At 53.1% G+C, this 14,174-nt stretch overlaps 1 protein-coding gene and 5 non-coding genes across 7 annotated transcripts; 2 read left to right on the top strand and 4 right to left on the bottom strand.

The window, feature by feature from the left end:
• Positions 1-7,301: 7,301 nt before the first annotated feature.
• TRNAG-GCC (transfer RNA glycine (anticodon GCC)) lies at positions 7,302-7,372 on the bottom strand. Its single transcript has one exon. It is a non-coding gene; the product is annotated as a tRNA-Gly (tRNA).
• A 1,690-nt stretch (positions 7,373-9,062) lies between these two features.
• HES7 (hes family bHLH transcription factor 7) lies at positions 9,063-12,532 on the top strand. Of its 2 annotated transcripts, none has more exons than XM_037494396.2 (4): positions 9,063-9,114; positions 10,047-10,142; positions 10,714-10,801; positions 11,113-12,532. In XM_037494396.2, the coding sequence occupies exons 1-4, from the start codon at positions 9,073-9,075 to the stop codon at positions 11,562-11,564; spliced, it is 678 nt and encodes a 225-aa protein (XP_037350293.1). In that variant the 5' UTR covers positions 9,063-9,072; the 3' UTR covers positions 11,565-12,532. The 2 variants fall into 2 exon arrangements, with proteins under 2 accessions (XP_037350293.1, XP_037350292.1); XM_037494395.1 differs by having other exon boundaries at positions 9,073-9,114; positions 11,098-11,564.
• On the bottom strand, positions 12,115-12,201 carry TRNAR-UCU (transfer RNA arginine (anticodon UCU)). The gene is given in 2 exon segments: positions 12,115-12,150; positions 12,165-12,201. It is a non-coding gene; the product is annotated as a tRNA-Arg (tRNA).
• A 179-nt stretch (positions 12,533-12,711) lies between the features above and the next one.
• Positions 12,712-12,793, top strand: TRNAL-UAG (transfer RNA leucine (anticodon UAG)). Its single transcript has one exon. It is a non-coding gene; the product is annotated as a tRNA-Leu (tRNA).
• A 438-nt stretch (positions 12,794-13,231) lies between these two features.
• On the bottom strand, positions 13,232-13,303 carry TRNAQ-CUG (transfer RNA glutamine (anticodon CUG)). The gene has a single exon. It is a non-coding gene; the product is annotated as a tRNA-Gln (tRNA).
• A 540-nt stretch (positions 13,304-13,843) lies between these two features.
• On the bottom strand, positions 13,844-13,916 carry TRNAK-UUU (transfer RNA lysine (anticodon UUU)). Its single transcript has one exon. It is a non-coding gene; the product is annotated as a tRNA-Lys (tRNA).
• Positions 13,917-14,174: the final 258 nt, after the last annotated feature.

Below are 14,174 nucleotides of genomic sequence, written 5' to 3'. Positions count from 1 at the left end.
GGAGTCAAGTCTCAGTATTATCACCACAACGGCCTGAATTCAACCCCCACTCCAGCCAGCGTTCCCCCCAGCCAGGGAGCTAACCCACATACTGCAGCACTACAGCAGCAGACCTCTACTATTTCACCCGCTGCTCCCCTCAGCAGTGTATTTCAGCAGATCCACATGTTCTGCTCCCTATTCTGTCTCTGGTGAATTCGCTCACCCCCACCCCTGCAGCTCTAGCCTACACCCCAGTTCTTGTATGTATAAATTAATAAAAAAAATTTAAATAATGTATATTGACCTAAAAATAAATACATATACACATGTGTATATAAATAAATTCATGTACACATGAACATATAATTTCTAGCTCCACCCACTGGGGGAGCCTAGAAGGAATGACACAGCAATAAGCACACCAAGTACCCAGATCTTGGTTACCAATACCATTCTCTACTAAAATGAACCAAAGCTCCTTGGAGAAATGGCTGATTCCAAGGTTGGGACTGGGGAATTACAAAGTAATTTTGGAATATTTTGTTGCACCAGAAAATAAAGAGGTGTTCAAAGATATTGGGTATCTTTCAAAAAGAAACAGCTAGCTAAGGGTGCAGACAAAGGGGCTCTCATTGGCTAAATCTGGGGCAAATTGAATGGTAAATAGATGATTTTTCTGGATGATAATTCATTGAAACAAGTAAGAATCCAAAGGTCATATCATTATAGGTAAATACATGGGAGGAGACTGGAAAGTTCTTTTTACAGTAAACTGCCAACTAATAAATACAGAGGAAGTGCTGGAGTTGGAAATCACCAATGGAAACTAAATTAGTGGGTGAAGGAAAGAGGATGCGCTGGGTTAATCTGTGTACTACTAGCTGTGCTCAGGCTTCACCCTTTGGAAAGATAACCACCATTTGTTCTAATCATGTAGATATTGCACCCTGCTTTCTCTGTTAGAATAAATTTACTGTGCCTCTCTTCCCACAAATTATGTCTTAATTACCATTAATATATTAATAGTTTTACGCTGGCAAACACCATTTTAACATCATGATCAGGGGCCTGCCTGGTGGCACAAGGGGTTAAGCGTCAGCACTATGAAGCTATCAGCAGCCACTGCGGCATGAGTTGGATTCCGGGCAGGCCAGGGAGCTACCCACATGGTGCAGCAGACCTCTCCCGCCTTGCCCATGGCTCCCTTCAGCAGTGTATTTCAGTCAATTGGCCTGTTCTGCTCCCCACTCTGTCTCTGGTGAATCCTCTCACCCCCCACACCTCTGGCCTGTACCCCAGTTCTTGTATGCATAAATAAATAAATCTTTAAAAAAAAGTCATGATCAAAGTCAGTATCTCAGTATCTGGACAAACTGACATGTGTCTTTGGATGCCATGCTCTAAGAAGGACATGTCACTTCTGTGTGTGGTGCTGTTCCTGTACAAACAGAGTAACTTGAAGCTAACCATGGCAAGACATCTGACAAACCAAGTTGAAGATTATGCTACAAAATAACATTCCTGAACTCTTCAAAACTGAAGATAATGGCAAAGATGCTTCCAGATTAAATAAGACTGAATACGGCACAGGAGTTCTGGTGGATGATGAGTGAAATGTACACACATGGAGGTGTGAAAATGTACCCTCAACCTTGTACCGATATGTAAATGGACAAATTAATAAAAAAAAATGAGACTGAAGAGACATAACTAAATGCAATGTGTGATCCTGGATTAGGAAAAAAAAAAATAAAAAGACTTTGAAGCATTTGAGGAAATTTGAATATGAATGGGGGACTAAATAGTATTTCATTATATTTAATTTTTTTAGGATTTATTTATTTATGCACACAAGAGCTGGAGAACAGGCCAGACGTGTAGGGGGGCGGGGGGCAGTGAGAGGATTCACCAGAGACAGAGTGGGGAACAGAACAGGCAGATTGACCAAAGTACACTGCTGAGGGGAGCAGCAGGCGAGTCAGGAGATCTGCTGTGCCATGTGGGTTGCTCCCTGGCTGGCCAGGAATGGAACTCTTGCTGCAGTGGCTGCAGACAGCTTCATAGGTTTCATCTTAACCCTTGCGCCACCAGGGAGGCCCCAAATTTAATATTCTGATAGTGATAACCACACTATTATGTACTATTTTTGTTCTTAGGATGTCCTTGTTTTTAGGAAATACACACTGAATAACTCCAGGCAATGGAGTTTTCACCTGATGTTCACAATTTACCCCTAAATGGTTCAGAAAACAAATATTTCATATTTATAGTATATTTGGATAGAAGCAATAAAGCAAATGGAACAAATGTAAGCAATTGATGGACCTGGGAAAAGAGTATTCAGGAGTTCCTTGTACTCTTGTAACTTTTTAGAAAGTTTGAAATTACATAAAAATTTAAAATGCTAAACCCCAAACAAAATAAAAAAGCTGGGGTGGGGGGTAGGTTGCCCTCCAATGGCTTCTCATCTTACTAAGAGATGAGTGACTCCTTACACTGTCATCACAATGGCCTACAAGGTGCTACTCGATCAGCCTCCCCTCCTGCCTGGGCTCACCTCCACTCCAGCCCAGCTCCCCTGCGGCTCCCAGCGTCTTTGACAACCTAGGCTTGTTGCCCCTCAGGCCTTCCTGCTGGCCAGTCACTCTACCCAGCCTGTTCTTCCCCTGCAGTCCCTGTAACTTGCTCCCTCACCTCTTAAATTTCACCTTCTGGATGAGCCCTTGTCCTGTCATACCATCTAAAATTACAGTTCTCGCTCTCACTCCCCTTCCCAGCGCCACCTTTCGCCATAACTCTTGTCACCATCTGACAAGTTTTGTGTAGTGTTCATTTAACTGTCTTTCCCACAAGAAGGTACGACCCTCAGGGTAGGGATTACTGTCGGTTGTATTTTGGCTTATATGGAGTCTTCTATCCGGATTCTTGCTTTGGCCCGGCGTCCTGCTCCTCCTACTCTCCAGCCCCCAACCCCCCAGGACCCAGCCCTCCAGGAACACCCCCTACCCAGGACCCAGGGGGCTCCCAGGAAGCCAGCCTTCCCTTTGAAGAACAAAGAGGGCGGAGTTGAGCCCTGGAACCCGCGCTTGCGGAGATGCCACAGCGGGGGAGGGGAAGCTCGGACACTCGACCAGCTGTGCGGTGTCAGTTCCTTCTGCGCCTCCTGCTGCCTCCCCAGCCGCCCAGCGCGTGTGGGGCACGAGCTCCCCTCCCCCAAGCCCGGTGCTGAGAGGGCCCCAGGAAGAAGGTGGAGACTCAGACACCCTTACATGCACCATGTTCACAGGCACAACCACAGCAGATAAGCAGACAGGACCCCGCAGACACAGGTTGCAGCCACCCAAAGAGCCGCAGCATCTGTACCCTCTGAAAGACTGGAGATGGGGGTTCTGCACAGGAGCAACAAACAGCTGGAGAAAATCACCCAACCACTGCCAACTGGGTTCAGGAGCCTAACGCCTGTATAATTATTTTTCTTGGAGTGGGGACAGCTTTAAAAAAAATAATACAAGCATAGGTACAAAAAGTAATCGAGTGAAGTAAGAGATCACAATAATTTACAAATTGAAAAAGCTGATGAATTGTTAACTGTCACAAGGTCCAGAAAAATAACTTATTTGTACGAATAAAACTGTCTGCCCATCCATAGAAAACTTTCTACAGACTAGTTTCTGGGTCTCTATATTTTTGAAATATTGTTTCTCCTCTATCATCCATGTACCTAGAGCGAAGAGAGCCCCTGGGCATGTTCATGTCACATGTGCCCTCCAGCTTGGTATCTTCACAGTAAGAGTACAGTGTTGCAGTACCAGGATGGCTAGGCCAGGTGGACTTAACTGGATGTGGAAGGGACCGGAAAGTACATTAACATAAGCCTAGAAACAAGAAATCTTTCTCTCTCCAACTCATCTTCCCTGTAACCCAGTCCCCAAAGTGCCCACAGTTATTCCAACACCAGGGGGGAAAGGGTGATAGAGGGGAAGCTGGAATAGAAAGAGACAGTGATCTTTAACATTTGTGGTTAAAATGTCTTATGTTTTGCAATTTTACAGGTACATGGCCATGTGGGAGGTTGGCAGGGACCTCCGAGAGGCCTGTGTAAGTGAGGGGTCCTGAGGCATAAACTTCATCAGTTCCATGATGAATTAGGTTCTGAACTTGAAATTTTTGATCCCATAATTTACATAAACTTACATAGAGTCTTATCCTGCCGAGAAATTCTATTTTACTGGTCTAGAAAGTTTTTCTTCTCTCCAAAATGAATATTTCACACCTCCGCACTCCTCTAATAACCATCTCTGCTCTCTCCAGTCTTCTTTCCTTGCCCTCCAGCAAGGAGCTTGACTAATTCTTCCAGGAAATGGAAATGACCACAGAAAATAAAGGCTCACACTGCCCTCACTCCAACTGACCCTCACGCTGGGTCCCCCATCTCCTCATGGGTGAAGAGTATTCCCTAGGACCTGGAGCTGATTTTGCCATCCAATACTGGAATCTAATGCTCAATATCGCCCCCCCTTACTAACACACACACACACACACACACACACACATACATACACTCACTCACTCACAACCAGACTCCCCAGACCTTTGTTGGTTAGTCCCATCAGCATTAAAAGTGGCCTAGAAACCCTCATCTCTTTCACAGCAAAACTTGACAGTTTTGATTTGTCCATGGTTGCTGTCTGCACACTTGTATACCCTTGCTTTGACCCCCAAGTCCTTCAAGTGAGAGTTACTCTCCCTTCAGGTCATCTGTCACTTCCAAACTGGATAGTTACTTTCTCTCTTCTCCTTGCTTGACCTCCTGGCAGTTTAGCTAGAGCTTACTGCTTCTACCTTCATATGCTCTCTTCTCTTGGTGTCCAGGACACTCCACTCCCCTGATTTTTCTGTACTTTCTCTGATCACTCCAGATTCCTTTACCAATTCTTCCTTCTCAAGCTGACCTCTAAGTGTCGGGGTCCCCAAAATCTCCTTGCTCAGTCCTTTCTGTTCCCTGTCCACACTCTCCCTACATGCCCCAGTCTCATAATATTAAAAACCACCTCTTTCCTGATAGCCCCATATTTACCCTCTAACTATGAACCCCAAAGTTGTATATCTCTGGCCTACCCGTAGGCTACACTTGGATATCTAAGGGAAACTAAGCTGACTAAAACTAAGCTTGCCCTCTCTCCCGAAATCTTTTCCCATCTCCTCTCTGGGTGTTTCCCATCTCACTAAAAGACACTACTATCTACTCTACTTAAACCAAAAACCTAGGCATAACCTATTCACTTTCACTATCCACTGCCAAGACCTTAGTACAAGTCACCATGATGTCCTGCTTAAAAGGTTACTCCAGTAAGCCAAATGATTGCCCTGCTTGAGTTCTCCCTCATAGAAGCCAAAGTGATCTTTTAAAATATAAAACATAAGTCAGGGCCCTCCCTGGTGGCGCAGGGGTTAAAGACACAGTGCTATCAAGCTATCAGCAGCCACTGCAACGAGAGCTAGATCCCCAGCCAGGGAGCTACACACATGGCACAGCAGACCTCTCCTGTTTCACCTGCTGCTCCCCTCAGCAGTGTATTTCAGTCAGTCTGCCTGTTCTGCTCCCCACTCTGTCTCTGGTGAATCTCACTCCCCCCCCCACCTCTGGCCTACACCCCAGTCCTTGTATGCATAAATAAATAAATCTTAAAAAAAAAAAAAAACATGAGTCAGGAAAAATGACTTTCTGATTAACAACCCTCAACTGGCTTCCTATTGCACATAGAGGAAAAATCTATCCAGACGCCTTTGCGAGCCTTTGAGGCCCTATGTGATGAGTCCTACCTTCTTATCTCTGCCATGCTCCAAATTCACCAGAGACCATGACCCTCTTTCTGTAGCTCCCAGCAGCAAAGCCTCTCGCAGCCTCAGGGCCTTTCCACCTGCTGTTCCTTTGGACTACTACGCTCAGCTCAAATATCCCTTCCTCACAGAGGCTGTCTCTGATCACCCAGAATAGAGAAGCACTTCTCTCTCAAGTCTTTGCCATGTCTACTTGTTTTCTTTCCCCACAGCCTTATAAACACCTGAACGTACTTAACTTTCTTTTTACCTTGTGATTTTCTACCTTTCCTCCCTCCAGCTCCTCCCCCGCAACGTAAAGTAAGCTTCAGGCGAGGCCAGACCCAATGTTTCCTCAGTGCCTAATAACACTGGGCGCACAGGAGGAACTCCACAAGTAACGGTGGAGTGAATAAAAACAGCGGCTGCCTACCCAGGACCCACAGATGACCAGGTCGCAGTCAACTTCTTCTGGGAGCCACTGTCACGGCTTAGAGTTGAGAAAAGCGCAGTCACTGACACAATTCAGGGGCCAGAGAAAAAGACCCAGAGCACCTGCAGGCAGGGCAGCCCCGGGAGACTTCCCGGAGGAAGCGCGGCCCAGGAGGAGGGGCGCCGGGGGAGGACAGCGCGCCGGAAGACAGCGGAAAATCCGTGCAGCAAGTGGGGGAGCCCGGGGCCGCCCCCGCTCACAAGTGGCCGCGCGGCAGCTGGCTGGTGCGCCCGCCCGCCGGCCCGACGCGTGCGGGATCAAAGCGACCGGGAGAGGGTGGGCGGCAGGGGGCAGAGGCTGGAGGTGTGAGCCCGCTTCCCAGGGGAGGGCGGCGGGAGCGTGGGAGCGCAGAGGCTCCAGAGACCCAGAGACACAACGAGAGGCCAGAGGGCCAGAGACGCCCAGAGACCCAAACGCAGACGCAGGGGAGGCGGAGAGGCTGGAGACACCCGGAGCTGGAGATGCAGGGAGAAGAGGCGGGCCGTCGTGGCTAAGGGTTGTGGAAAGACTGTGACAGACACAAAGACACTCTCAAGCAGACGCAGAGACGCAGAAATACCTCGTGAACTTACATAAAGGGGCGCTTAGGGGAGGACAGAAAGGAAGAGAGGGAGAGAAATGGAAAAGAAAAGCAGGATATTTAGAGCGTGCAGGGAGGAAGACCTCTCTGCTCCCCCACAGAGGGCTAAGAGAACCCCCGGGGTAGGGATCCCAGCGCCGTATCCTTTCTCAGGGTCACGCCTGCTGAGGTGCGGGAGGGTGGGCGGGGGGGGGTTGGGGGGGGAGGTGCGCAGGGGGAGCTGTAGTGGGGTGTGGAGGGCAGCAGGACCCTCAGGCTAGGAGGATGAGGTGAGTACATACGGAATCCAGGTCTCGATCCAAATCCTGAGATTGCGATAGAGTAAAAATGTTAAATATTAACGTTTGTTGGATCAGTTAAACAAGATGTTTCTAAGGCAAGTTGTTAAATTCCTTTTTGAAAGAAAAGGGAGAAAAAGCGTGGACGTGCATTGGCCGGGAATCGAACCCGGGCCTCCCGCGTGGCAGGCGAGAATTCTACCACTGAACCACCAATGCAAGCGACGCGAGACTCTCGTTTTCTCCACCTACCTAGAAGAGGCTGAGGCGGCTGGGGTCAGGTCAGGCTGACGGAGTTTGCCGCGGGCTCAGTGAAGGAGTGGCCCCTAGTAGTTGACTTGGGTGGAGCACCAGGTCATCCTTCCGCCCTCTAGGATCCGGCCACCAGGCCATAAAGTCGCCCCATATGGCCAGGGGCGGTCCCACACCCGGGTGCGAACATCCCGGGGCCCCGAGCCTCGCGTGCAGGTGAGAAAAACTCAACCCGAGCCCAGGTTCCCAAGGAGGGGGGCGGCGGGGACCACTGGAGCCACACATCTGTGTTCCCATTTGTCCCAGGTAGGGGGAGGTGGGATGTGCCGGGGGCCTTGATCCCAAATGGGAGCGCCCTTCCCAAGGTCTCTGTCCCTTCGGGCTTAAGGTTTGGCAAGGCAGGCTCCTTGGAAAAAAACAAAAAGCAAAACAACTTAAAAACAAGGCGTGGAGGGGGACTGGGAGGGCTTGGAGCAATCCCCATCTGTCTGACTTCGCAGTTATAATCCAACTAGGTTTGCAACCCTTTTCCCCCTGGCATCTGGCTGTCCCGTTAAATATATGACTCTTTCTCTCCCCAGGCACTTTGTGCTGAAGTCTCCGAGTGTTCACGCATCATTCTGCGGAGGGTCATGCTCTCGATTTGAGGTGGGTGTTAAACCCCGTTGCTTTCTGTATCCTTTTCTTGCCCCTTTAACACAACTGCTTATTTCCTGCTCCCCTACACTCACGAGGGGTCCCCAGGAACAAGCAAAGGTGGCACACTTGTTTCAGGTGTCCTGGCAGTCATAAGCCCGAATCTCCTATAATTAGTTTTGAATCTAATAGCTCCAAGTGGAAAGATCTCTCCACTTCTTAACCATGCTTGAAAACCTTGCTCTCCCTTTGAGCTCCCCCCGCCCCAGCCCCAATCCAACCCTATCTCAGAGTGGCTCCCAATCTGATTCCACAGTAGCTACCTGATAACGCACCGTCTTTCCCACTAGATCCTGCGGGCATAAGCTGGGGTCGCTAGAGTGAGTCTCAGTATGAACTATCCAAGCGCTGGCCAGTGCCCAGCGCGCACAACCAGTGCCCCAGATGTTGGAGGAATTTAATGCAATTGACTCAGAACAAAACTGTCCCTCTACGTGCAAGCCGACCCCAGATGACTGAGACGCATCCTCCCAGAACACTCAGGTCGCCCCCTATCCTAAGTAGGAGGCGCTTTATTTATTTATTTATTTTAATGTCTAAGATTCTGCCTAGGGACCAAGGAGTGCTAATTTTATTTCAAGTTCTGGGAGAAAAAGTGAGCTTGGAGAGAACGGTCTGGGGGAACTCAGAACGTCAATCCTGAGAATTTCTGTCTGTAAATCCCTGGAAATCCTTCTCCGCCTAATAACCGCCTCCCTTCACTTGGGTCCCGCCTCGTTTTACAACCTCATGGTACTTAAACCAGCCGAAAGCAGCATTCACCCCTCATTTCCCACACTCCCGGGCCCGTTCCACTCCTTCTCCTCCCCCCCCCCCGTACCCCTCCCCTTTCCGGGAGCCTCGTGCCCAGGGCCGCGCGGGGCGGGATCCTGGTGCTGAAGGGGCGGGACCCGGGTCCTGTCCCCCTACCCGGAGACCGCGGGATATAAGGCGCGAGGGAGCAGGGGCTCGGTCCATACCACGGAGGAGCGATGGTCACCCGGGATCGAGCCGAGAATAGGGACGGCCCCAAGGTGAGAGGTGGGAGGGGAGGGAGGAGAGGTCCCTGGGCCAGTCAGGGGGCCGCGGCCCTGAGACCCTGGGTCAGGGAAGAGGCTGGAGAGGCTGACCTGGAAGGGGGAGAGGTGCCCGGGGGACCCGAGGAACCAGGAGCTGGGAAGTAAGCTGCAAAGTATCAAGAAGGGAACAGGGTCGGAGCAGGACCCGAGCGGGCGGCAGACAGGGAATGCTGGGGCCGGGGTAATGGGATTTGTCACCTTGCGGTCTGGGGGAAGTGGGAGGGGTCGTGAGTTTGAATAAAATAAGTAAATAATAAAATAAGCAAAAGGAGCACAGAGCTAAGGGTGGAGGGTGGACACCCAGAGCGGAGAGGACAGGCGCTCAGCTCCCCTGGGCTGGCCAGTGCGGAGCCGCGGAGCAGCCCCCGAGGGCACGGGTTGCGTAGGCCGGAGCCCGGCGGGAGTTTTCAGGAGCAGCGGGAAAGGGTGGGCGCTTGGACTGAGTAGAGCCAGAAGACAAGGCGCGCTCGCGCAGGGTATTTCCCTTTCTGTACTCAGGGCCGCCAACTCTGAGCCCGGCACCGTTCGGCCCACGTGCTTGGGCGCAAAGAGGGTTCTCAAAGTTCTCCACTGAGGCAGAGACAGACTGCACGAGACGGAGACGTAGAGAGCAAAAGAGGAGAGACACAGAGAGGGGAGGAGGGAGGACAAGACTGAGAGAGACAATGCAAGAAGACCCGGGAGAGAGAGGAGGCGAGCCTCAGAAGCTGACTCTAGGGGCGTTGGGAGGGGGCGCGGAGAGGGATCGAAGGGGTCGGGCCCTAGGCTCTCCGGGGTCTGGGGAAGGGGTGGAGACGGGGCTGTCCCAGAGGCGGGGTTCGGGCGCCCGCGCCGCCGCGCTGAGTCTCGGTCGGGTCGGCCCGCTCTCCCTTTGCTGCTGGCCGCAGATGCTGAAGCCGCTTGTGGAGAAGCGGCGCCGGGACCGCATCAACCGCAGCCTGGAAGAGCTGAGGCTGCTGCTGCTGGAGCGGACCCGGGACCAGGTCAGTCCTTCCGCCAGCCCGGGACCCGCAAGCACACGGTCCTCAAGTCCTCGGGCTTCCTTACTGGGGTGGGGACTTAACGCTGCCTCGGTGACCCCGGCCCCACGGCCTCCTGACCCGAGCCCCGCCCTTGGACTCCCGTAACAGACCCCCTCTTGCTCTCAGAACGCCATCCTCTGCGCCACCCCTCGGGTCTGTAAGTCTCACACCCGGTGCTGTAAATTTCACTCCCAGGGTCAGTCAGTTTCTACCTTTGGGTCTGTAAGTTTTCCCTCCCTTCCCCCCACACCCCTCCTCTCCTCTCAGCCCCACGGGCGGTTAATTTCATTCCCTGGGTTTGCCGTGTCGAATCCCCTCCTCGCAGTGTGGGGTGAACGGCTTAGCCTCAGCTTGGGCCAGGACCACTCTGGGTCGTCTCCACTCCGCGCACGGCCGCGCGCTCTGCGAGCAGCGCGCAAACGCGATCGGGGGCACCCCCAGCTCCCGCATTCCCCCTCCCTTCTTCCCCCTGCCACTTCCCCCCTCTCTCCCCACCCCTTTCTGTCTCTGCGCCCTCCCCTCCCGTCTGTAGAACCTCCGGAACCCGAAGCTGGAGAAAGCAGAGATACTGGAGTTCGCCGTGGGCTACTTGAGGGAGCGCAGCCGGGTGGAGCCCCCGGGTACAGCGCGGGGGTGGGGCAGCGGAGGGAGGCCGGGGGGGTGCCAGGAGGCTGGGACCGGGCAGGTGGGGAGCCCCCTGAGGTGGACGGTGGGCTTGGGGAGTGGCAGGCACCGCTCCGAGGCGAGGTTAATAACACCCGCGCGTGTCTGTCTCTGTGTCTCCCTCATTTTCTCCCTCTGTCGGTCCATCTGGCTGCCTGTCTCTGTGCGCCGGTCCGGCCTCGGTCTCTCCGCGCCCCGCCCCTTCCCTCACCCGCGCTGGGCCCTTGCTCGCCCTGTCCGCCTGCCCTCCCGCCGGCCGCGGCTCCAGGGGTCCCCCGGTCCCCGGCCCATGACGCCGAGGCGCTCGCCAGCTGCTACTTGTCCGGCTTCCGCGAATGCCTGCTTCGCCTGGCGGCCTTCGCGCACGACGCCAGCCCGGCCGCCCGCGCCCAGCTCCTCTCCGCGCTGCACGGCTACCTGCGCCCCAAGCCGCCGCGGCCCGAACCCGGAGATCCGAGGCCCCAGGCGCCGCGCCCACCGCTGGACCCCGCCGCCCCAGCGCCCGGCCCCGCGCTGCACCAGCGCCCCCCAGTGCACCAGGGCCCCCCTAGCCCGCGCTGCGCGTGGTCCCCGTCCCCTTGCTCCCCCAGCGCCGGGGATCCCGGCGCCCCGGCGCCCCTCACCGGACTGCTCCCGCCGCCGCCGCCGCCTCACAGACAAGACGGGGCGCCCAAGGCCCCGCCGCCTCCGCCGCCCGCTTTCTGGAGACCTTGGCCCTGAGCTTGGGGGGGTGTGGGGGCGGGGTGCGGGGTTGGGGTAGAGACTCCAGCCCGAGGGCGGCAGAGGGACCCGGGCATCGGGGCTAGAAGGTGTTGGGGGGCGGCGGGGCGCGCGGGCGCAGCGCGCGGGTGAGATGTGGTCTATATTAGAGTATCTATATAAATATATATTTCCCTGGTTCCTGTCCCCTTCCCTGCCCGCCCTGCGTCTAGGATTGTACCCTCTCTGCCCCCAGCCCAGTCTCAGTCCCCTCCCGAGTCCCTAGTGCATGGAATAAAGTGGTTATCAAATCCCCGTGCGTCCCCGAGCCCGGCGCCTGCCTTTATCTCGGCGTCCACGCCCACTCTCCCGCCCCTCCCGTCTCCCGCCCGCGCCCTGCGCTCCACGGCCCGAGTTCCGGGGCAAACAGGTAAGTAGAGAGCGGAGCGGAGACTGAGTTTGGAACTGAAACCAGGTGGAAAACTCTGAGATAGGGTAGGGGGAGAAGGGGTGGGAGATTTTAAGAAAAAGTCGGAGAGAGGGAAAGGGAAGAAAAAAATTGAAATAAAACCGACTCTGGTGGGATTCGAACCCACAACCTTTGAATCGCTTTTTCGTCACTAGAAGTCCAATGCGCTATCCATTGCGCCACAGAGCCACCTGGCGGGCGGCGGCTTCTCACTGCTTACGGGTACTAGCAAGGGGCCGGGTGGGCGGGGACAGGGGGGAGAACGGGGCGGGGTATGCAAGCAGCGCGTGGCTGGGAGTCAAGGTCTGCGCTGGGGAAGGTAGAGGCCTCAAAGTATATGAACCACGTAGGAGTGCGGGAGCCCATGGGTGGAAGAAACAGGGAGAGGAGCCACCGAATATTAGCGAGCGAACGAGCGAGTACAGAGCTCCGGCTCCCCGCTTGGGGGATGCCTCCAGCCCAGGCGCACCCCACTCCCAGATGTGGCTCCACCCATCAAAATAAATTGTTTTGTTGTAAATCTGTGTGTGTGTCTGTGTGTATGCTTCTTGCGGTCTTTCTGCTTCGCCACCTGGCGCTCCGTGAACCAGAATCTCGATGTTTCTTACAGGAGACCAAATAATTTGGTATAACGCTTTCTAGCGCGTGTCCTCCTTCTAGACTCTTAGGAGGACTGCGGAGAAGGATTTTCCTCACGCAGGTAGCGTGGCCGAGCGGTCTAAGGCGCTGGATTTAGGCTCCAGTCTCTCCGGAGGCGTGGGTTCGAATCCCACCGCTGCCAAACCTGAGTTTTTCTCGTCACCCCTGCGCCTTCTGACAGTAATTTGAACTTCCCTCTGTGATATTCCTAAATTTTACGAGGACTGCTGGGAGCCGTTGCGCCCCCGTCTTCCCTCTCTGGTATTCCAGACTATGGAGGTCTGCAGTCGTATCTGTTAAGATTGTCCAAGTAACTTCATCACCAATCTCTTTAACATGTCCTTAAATGGCAGTTTCATCTCAGAATATAATATGGCAGTTTATAATCTATTTAAGTGATTTAACTGTATGTGCTCCTAATTGCGATAGTTTTCAATTACCCAGTCTGAAAAGATGAAAGAGCAGGATCCTAGCTGTCTTTCATTCCAGGTGAACTGGATCGTGAGAGAATTTTTTATATGGAATTAGTCGGTAATACGATAGTATATATTGGTGACGAATAGAAATTGAAAAAGCATAAAGGTTCCACCGAGATTTGAACTCGGATCGCTGGATTCAGAGTCCAGAGTGCTAACCATTACACCATGGAACCCACTTTCTTAAATGTGTTTCCTAAAAGTGTATGTAATTCTAAATTTCCTAGTCTCATTCGCAGAAGATAAAATAAAAACTTTCGTCGGATAGGGTAACGCTTCTATCGCGCGCATGACATACGAATTGAAATGTTCCTTAAGTGTAAAATACACACGGTACTTAGAAGACAGTACAAAAAAAGGATGGTTAAAAAGTCATTAATTTAAAAATGTTGATAGCATGTTAAGACTGGATTTATTGGGTTAAATAAAATGCTATTAAAACGAATGCCTCCTTTTTCTTTTTTACTGTTTTCTAAGGTGGCAACTAAAAGTTTAAATCCCCATACGTGGCTCCCATGTGCACTGCTCTAAAATACCTCTACTTCCACCTCTATTTGTTCTACTATGTGGAAGCTACGTTCCTGAAGCACTTAACAATAATTTCTTCTGGAATTGAGCTTCAGAATTTCTTTCATCCTTTGTCCTTTGCTTTGTTCTGAAGAATATTTATGCTAACAGTTGTACTAAAAGAGTCACTCGGTAGGCAAAATTGCGGTCGCCCGAACAGGGACTTGAACCCTGGACCCTCAGATTAAAAGTCTGATGCTCTACCGACTGAGCTATCCGGGCCCTGCCTCGCGAGGCAGCCTTCTAGCTATAGGAGTTTTCGGCTGACGCCAGCCCTGACCGAAGGCGTTGCAGGCCTGTGCGCAGCAGACTCCCGCGCAGCCCAGGTAGGAAGCGGCAGCAGCTGAGAGCGCTCTCCCCTCCTCCCTGGGGTAGAGCCCGCGGAGGCCGGCCGGCCAGGGCTTCAGCGCCGCGGCTGTTGCGACGGTGCGGTGCCGGCGATGGTCGCGTGGGGCCGCTGCGGGCTGCGGGCTTCCCTCC

The sequence above is a fragment of the Talpa occidentalis genome, unplaced genomic scaffold (genome assembly GCF_014898055.3).
Source record: "Talpa occidentalis isolate TD23 unplaced genomic scaffold, MPIMG_talOcc4v2.1 talOcc4.7, whole genome shotgun sequence".
Lineage (NCBI taxonomy): Eukaryota > Metazoa > Chordata > Mammalia > Eulipotyphla > Talpidae > Talpa > Talpa occidentalis.
Note: the sequence above shows the minus strand (reverse complement) of the source record. Positions and strands in the feature narration are given on the sequence as shown.